The sequence below is a fragment of the Lycium barbarum genome, chromosome 6 (genome assembly GCF_019175385.1).
Source record: "Lycium barbarum isolate Lr01 chromosome 6, ASM1917538v2, whole genome shotgun sequence".
In the NCBI taxonomy this organism is placed as follows: domain Eukaryota; kingdom Viridiplantae; phylum Streptophyta; class Magnoliopsida; order Solanales; family Solanaceae; genus Lycium; species Lycium barbarum.
Window position 1 is genome coordinate 3,194,098 of NC_083342.1, and position 7,776 is coordinate 3,201,873.

The 7,776-nt window shown below is 35.6% G+C and overlaps 1 protein-coding gene across 1 annotated transcript; it reads left to right on the top strand.

Moving 5' to 3' along the window:
• The first annotated feature begins 388 nt into the window (after window positions 1-388).
• Window positions 389-7,520, top strand: LOC132600479 (superoxide dismutase [Cu-Zn], chloroplastic). The gene is made up of 8 exons (XM_060313682.1): window positions 389-754; window positions 2,389-2,450; window positions 2,572-2,611; window positions 2,764-2,859; window positions 2,964-2,995; window positions 3,343-3,418; window positions 3,563-3,616; window positions 7,292-7,520. Exons 1-8 carry the CDS (start codon window positions 499-501, stop codon window positions 7,315-7,317), a joined length of 642 nt encoding a protein of 213 aa, XP_060169665.1. The 5' UTR covers window positions 389-498; the 3' UTR covers window positions 7,318-7,520.
• Window positions 7,521-7,776: the final 256 nt, after the last annotated feature.

The window sequence follows — 7,776 nt, forward strand, 5'->3', positions numbered from 1 at the left end:
TTTTTATTGCTAGAATGCCTAATATATATTCTTTTCCAATTATTTATCTTGTCTTCTACTATCTCAAAAAATTAACAAGCAGTCACTTGAACTTGTAAGTAGCGTATAATAGATTGTTCTAATTAATTTTTTTGTGGGGGTGGAGCATATATATATATATATATATATTACTTATTTATAATTTTTTTCAATTTTTTACGTTATTTCACCTATTTAAAAATATTTATTATAATTATATCATTTTATAAAATACTAAAAATTAAAACCCCATGGGACTTACGCCCCGTGCTTCGGGTCCTACGCCTCGGCAGACATAAAATGTCCCGCCTTACCCCTCGCCTTTTAAAACACTGCACAAAATCTTAAGAAGCTTTATAAGGAAAAAAAAAAAAAAAACAAGAAAACTCAAAGATAAAACCACACACACACTCTTTGTTTCTCTTGTGCTATCTAAAATTATCAGTTTATCATCTCATCTTAGCTACCTGTGTGGCAGCCATGGCCACCCACACAATCTTGACAACTACAAGTACTACCAATTCTTTATTATTTCCACTTTCTGCCCCTTCACTTTACTCTTCTTTCCATGGTGTTTCTCTCAATGTCAAGTCAAATTCTTGCCAATCTTTGACCCTTTATGCTGTCAATTCTCCCAAACCCCTCACTGTTTTTGCTGCTACTAAGAAGGCTGTTGCGCTCCTTAAGGGAAATTCTAATGTTGAAGGAGTTGTCACTCTATCCCAAGATGATGATGGTTGTTTAATTTTCCACTGCTTATGCTCTAATTTGTTCTTTCTTTGTGACCTAAGATTTAATCTTTATGATGAATGTTTCATACTCTGTTATCTGAATCTTTATCAGTTTGCATTTCCACTCTTTATGCTTTAATTTGCTCTTCTAATGTCACATTTGTGAGTTGTGATTGTGACATAAAGATGTAAGCCTTTCTAAGTCTATGCTGAACCACTTTATTTGAATCTTTATCTGTTTATTTTTCCACCCTTTATGCTCTAATTTGCTCTTATATTACTCCTTCCATCCCAAAAAGTTTGTCTTACTTTCCTTATTAGTTTGTCCCAATAAGATTGACACATTTCTATATTTAGAAATAATTTAACTTTATGAAATGATTTACAGCCACACAAATATCTAAGACTTATTTTGGATCACACATTTCAAAAGTCTTCCTTTATTTGTTAAATTATGTGCCAAATCAAACTAAGACAATCTTTTTGGGACAGAGGGAGTATCACATTTTGTGATTGTGACCTAAAGATGTAATCTTTATTAGGAATGTTACATACCCTTTTATCTGAATCTTTATTTGTTTGCATTTCCTCCCTTTATGCTCTAATTTGCTAATCTGTTGTCATTTGTGATTGTGACCTAAAGATGTAATCTTTATTAGGAATGTTTTATACCCTTTTATCTGAATCCTAATCTGTTCCTGTATGCTCTAATTTGCTCGTCTGTTGTGTTACATTTGTGACTGTGACCAATAGATTTAAGCTTTTCTAATTACATTTCGTAGCCTTTCTTGTGAATCTTTATCTGTTTATTTTTCCAACCTTTATGCTCTAATTTTCTCTTCTGTTGTCACATTTGTGATTGTGACCAAAGATGTAAGCCTTTCTAAGTATATTTTGTACCCTTTTATCTGAATCTTTATCTGTTTATTGTCCACCCTTTGTGCTCTAATTTGCTTTTCTATTGTCACATTGGTGGATTTTGAACTAAAGATGTAAGCTTTTCTAGGAATATTTCATTCCTGTTTCTCGGAATCTTTATCTGTTTATGTTTCCACCCTTTATGCTTTAATTTGCTCTTCTGTTATCACATTTGTGATTGTGACCTAAGATGTAAGCCTTTCTAAGTATATTTTGTACCCTTTAATTTGAGTCTTTATCTGTTTATTTGTCCACCCTTTGTGCTCTAATTTGTTTTTCTATTGTCACATTGGTGGATTTTGAACTAAAGATGTAAGCTTTTCTATGAATATTTCATTCCCGTTTATTGGAATCTTTATCTGTTTATTTTTCCACCCTTTATGCTTTAATTTGCTCTTCTGTTATCACATTTGTGATTGTGACCTAAAGATGTAAGCTTTTCTAAGTATATTCCATACCCTTTAATCTGAGTCTTTATCTGTTTATTTGTCCACCCTTTGTGCTCTAATTTGCTTTTCTATTGTCACATTGGTGGAGCTTTTCTAGGAATATTTCATTCCCGTTTATCGGAATCTTTATCTTATACGTGTCTCATTATGACCTTATTTGGTTTTGTATTGCCGTATTCCTTGTTTTCTGAGCTAAATATGTAAGCTTTTATCGGAATATTTCATACCCGTTTGTGTTGAATATTTATTTCTTTATTCTTCTCTTTGTATAGGTCCAACCACTGTTAAAGTTCGTTTAACTGGACTTACTCCTGGACTTCATGGGTTTCATTTAGTGAGTAATACTAGTTGATATAATTTGAATTTTACTGCTTTCTTATGTACTTCTTCTTGTTGTAATTGTTTGTGAATTATGGTTAATGTTATGTTTTGGTTTGTGTTGCATTTTTTTGTAGCATGAATATGGTGATACTACAAACGGGTGTATGTCTACAGGTTAGCTTCTGATCTAGTTTGAACTTCAATCAATTGAAATGTTGGTCACTCGGAACTCTTATATAGTAGCTAATTGGAATGGAAGTGATCTCTTTAGTTCTGGTTCTGATATACTAGTTTGTAATTTTTTTTCCCTTTTTGTTTTACTGTAGGAGCCCATTTCAATCCTAATAAATTGACACATGGAGCTCCTGGAGATGAAATCCGTCATGCGGGTGACCTGGGAAACATAGTGGCCAATGCCGATGGTAAAGTACATGTTTTCTCTTCTTTCATAGCGCTTTGACTTTGTTTTTGTTTGCTAAGATAGATGATGACTTTCTGCATTCTTGATTGTGCTTACTGTATGCAGGTGTGGCCGAAGCAACACTTGTAGATAATCAGGTGGTTACATCTTGTCTGGTCATTCGATCTGCTTTTTGTTCTCTATGTTTGTTAAGGGTCGTTTGGTAGGGTGTACTAGGTAGAATAATGCTGGTATAAAATTTTAGTACAATGTTTGGTTGCAAATTTAATTCTAGTACAACTAATACCAGTATCACTTATACACCCTATTCAGTACTATTTTAGAAATTATGCAATGCATGCTATTTCAATACAACAAACCAAACAGTCGATAAGAAATAATGCCAGCATAACAAATCCCAGCATAACTTGTCTTCGAACTAAATGACCCCATACTGTTATAAGTATGGATAATTTGCTGACTCTACTTTTTGCGTACCATGTAGATACCATTGTCTGGTCCAAACTCCGTTGTTGGAAGAGCACTTGTAGTTCACGAGCTTGAGGATGACCTTGGAAAGGGTAAGGTTCTACATTTTGTATATCGGTCCATTTAATCTGTGAATTTGATATCAAATTTATTTGGTGCACTGGTATACTACCTTTAAATTTTGGGAGGTCTTTGAGGTGCCTTTATGAGCTAATCCTTTGGTGATCCATCTGTAGGTGGCCATGAACTCAGCCTTACCTCTGGCAATGCTGGTGGACGATTGGCATGTGGTAAGAAAAAAAAACTCTTTTCTTCCCCTTCCCTGCTGCTCTCTCCTCCTGTATTATTTACATTACTCTTGCTAAATGTAAAGGCTAGCTAAAATTAGTAGATCTTAGCCCGGTATTGCTTTAGCCCCCAGTTGCGTGGTGTTTATTATGGTTAAGATAATCTTAAGGGCTTGTTTTGCAAGTGTTCCATGACTAAACTTTGAGAATGTTCAATGTGTAGAACTTTTTTTTTTTGGCAATTAAATGACGGTTTATTAATCACCAAAGTATTCACTGTACATAACCAGAGCACATTACATCCCGGTTGCTCATCTCATATCTCCTAGCTATAACAATAATTACCAAAGAAACAACTCTCCTACAAAGAACAAATAGTATCAAAAAGTTTCCTCTTCTCCCTAACTCGTATGCACATAGTCAGTTTGTATTGTATGTATCATCATATCTCTTGTGACGCTTTTACTTTGGAAGACTCGGGAGTTCCTTTCGCACCTTATCTCTTACACAACTGCCACAAAACAAGTCTTCAGTAACACATTCTTGGAGCTCTCGATTTGCTGCGTTGAAGCACCCACTGCCACTCTAGTTCCCATGTAACATTGACTCTCTGCCAACCCAACCAGTGCAGCACCTTCCACTAGATCTCCTGAGAGTATGGGCATTCAAAATAGAGGTGCTCAATGGTCTCAGGATGGCTGTTGCATAATATACAAGTGCCATTTCTGCCCAAACCCCACTTCAGTAGTAAATCTTTTGTTCTCAGCCTGCCAAGGAGTGCCAACCATAAAATGAATACATGTTTTGGGCAGGCCACAGTATGGCACACCGGTCCTCTCCATGGAACAGTCGGAGCAGCTTCTCGTAGCAAGTTGTATGCCCCTTTGATCAGAAATTTGCCGCTGCCCAGTACTTGTTGTTGGCTTGCAAGTGCTGGCCAAAATTTCCTCATGTGAAAAATCTTCCTAACCATCCAAGACGCTTGATTAGGAACTTCCATTGTCAACATCCAATGTGTAGAACTTTATTGAGCCACGAAACAAATGTTCATTTTGCGAAAAGAAAAGGAGATGCATGTTCAAGACTTTCTTTTAGAAAAGTCATCCTGCTTTGAGCTGCTTTTGGTAATTACGACTGTAAACATGATGGATTTTCTTCTTTGTTTTTCCTTTTTTTTTTTTTTTTTTTTTTTTTTTGAAATGCTAATTTTTTGAAGCTCACATGTGCTTCAGTCTTATTGCCTTTCCGAGTGCTTGTCTACTTTGCATGTTAAACCTTCCTTTTGGTCGTCTTCTCCATTTTGTCCATATTTGATTCCCCGAGGCGGTGTTAGGAAACATTCTGTCACAAGTCGCATTATCAGTTTGTGTAGAGCGTTCGTAATTATTAAAATCTGGCTTCTGAATTGTACTTATCAAGCTTACCAATTGTCCATTGATCCTCTGTCTTTTCTACATGCGTAATCAAATTGGCTTTTTAATTTGATTAGTTATAACTGTACTGTGTGACTATTTCAGCTATTAACTAGTAAGATGATTGAAATAACTCCAACAACTATACTTATCAAACAAAAATAAAACAAACTCCAAATACTGTAGAAAGATATGGTTCTCGGATTCTTCTGTCATTCTCATTGTGAAGAAAAACAAACTCCAGATACTGTAGAAAGATAGGGTTCTTGATTCTTCTAATCTTTCTCATTGTCAAGAAAAAGAAATGAACTTCAAATACTGCGGTGCATTTTAGTTGGTTGATGTCCTCTCTCTTTCATTCCCCTTTTTAACTTAGCAACAATTATACAGGTGTAACTTCTTAATATGATCAGATATACTGACCGAAATCCTAAATGCTAATCTGATTAAACTATTACTAGCCATATGAATACGATACCACTGGAGTATAGTTCATTCTAGATTCAAGATTGAATACTTATATGCAACATGACGCGTGAGATGATTTCTTTGTCCCGCGCATGAATTATGTAAAAATAAAATCTTAAGTGGAAATTTAATAGAGTATTATTATTTCTAGTTAATAGTTGGCAGAATCAGAGTATACATGTTCTCATGAAGAAACTACTTCTGTGGCTTCTTAACTTGCAACCTTGTCTCTATATATTATTTCTAATTTTTAGTTTTTATTTATGTATACACGTGTGTGTGCGCATGCGTCTATGTGAATAAACTTCGAGTCTTGGCACCCACATTATCAGCCAATAAAACAAAGTTGGTCACTACAGTGGCAGCTCGTAAAAGTTGTTCCAGGAAAGAAACTATGACTAATTAGACCTCTGGGACCAAATGACATCACTTAGGAAAAGAATGTGAGATACAGGAAAATGTTACCTTCTCAAACAAAAAAAGAATGTGAGATACAGGATAGAAGTAGGTTGTGCAAACTCATTCTCTATGGCTGTTTTGATTCCTCCGGAGAACATAAAATCAACTGTTGACAGCTAGAATATTTTTTTCATATAAATTTGTGGTTACTTTCATTTTGGAAATGTTATGCCCCCTAAATTATAGCATGCACAACATGTGGCCAACTATAGTAGACTGGGACTTTTTAATTCATGTTTCAATTTCTGGGAGAGCGTGCGTGCAGTTTTGGAAGAGTATCTTGCTTGCACAACATGCGAGATCTACTTTTCATCTAGCTGTTGTGCTTTTAGTGTAGAGTTACATTCATGGTGCCGTATATTTGAGTTTTAACAAAAGCATTCAAAGGAGTGACCTTTGCAAGCTTGTTATTAAAAAAGAGAGAGACTGTACCCAAGAGTGTGGCCTAGTGATAAATGAAGTGGGTTGAGAACCATGAGTTCTCAAGTTCAATTCCTAGCTAAGGCAAAAAAATACTAGGTCATTTCTTTTCATCTGTCCAAGCCTTGATGGATAGAGTTACCCGGTGCTGGTGGGAGGTGGCAGGTACCCCGTGGAATTAGTCGAGTTGCGCGCTAGCTGGCCTGGACACCACAGTTGTCAAAAAAAAAAAAAAAAAAAAAGAGAGGCCTTTTCAAGCTTTCTCCAACTCCAACATCCTACACCATTCTGCTGACCACGCCCACGTGCCAGCTGCAAGAAATATACTCCTTTCTTTTTTAGCTGAGTAGTTCTTGCCATCCACTCTCCATTACCTGTAATTGATTTATTTAGACTGAATTTTAAATAATTGAAGAGTCTAGCTAAATCAGTTACCTGTGGAAGGGTTTACATGTTATTGGTCTACGTATAGACTTTTGAACATCATTGATGTAACGTCGATAAGTGTTAGAAAAGCGGTCTGAGGTTATATGATTTGTCTGACTTGGAAATGTTGAGAGGAAGATTCGATTGCAAGTACATTAGAAGAAGTATCATAGATCGTGTGACTTCTCCACTTTGACTGGTAACTTTGTTCAAGTTGAGATCTTTCCCTCTACTTTGGATTTCTTTAACTAGGATGATGTTTCTCTTAATACTTTAGAACAGAGGCTTCTCTTGTACTTCTCTTTTGCTCTTTGGTATTGTTCTTTGGTGACAGAAGAATCGATTAGAATAAATAAATCTGTGAGGCTCGACTTTCTAATGATTGTGATAGTGTTCGAATTTCATTCACTTAGAATTGCCTGCATGCCAAGTACATAGATGCTTTTCAAAAATACTCTTTGGCTAATGTTCATCGCGAATTTTTCCTATGCAGGTGTGGTTGGTTTGACTCCAATCTGAAGTAAATGCAGCAGCAGCAGCTCTTTTGTCGGAATTAGGAGTGAATATATTTACCCTCTTCTCCAGGTTGCCAATAAAACTCTACATGAATCATGTTCTGAGAGATTCTTGATTGTATTAAAATTTGAACTTGTACGTACACTTGTCAAATGAAGTGCAACACTTTTTGCTTCAAAACTGTAATTGGAGTTGCTATTTAACTATCCTTTGAGTCTTGGCTATCAAAAGTGGCACTCAATTAACTAAGTTTTGGCATTTGTTTTTCCTATTAGTGGCAAAGTTTGTGCTCTATGATGAACTTGCCTCTAAAGGTTGCATTTTGCCATCTAGACTCTAGAGAATTATTCTGTTTGGCCATTATAACTGGTTCTGAGTTACCATTTTGTTACAACACCTAAGTCTTATTTCAGTTTAGCACACTTATTTGATGAAAAAAATAGAAGGGATCAAGTAACAATG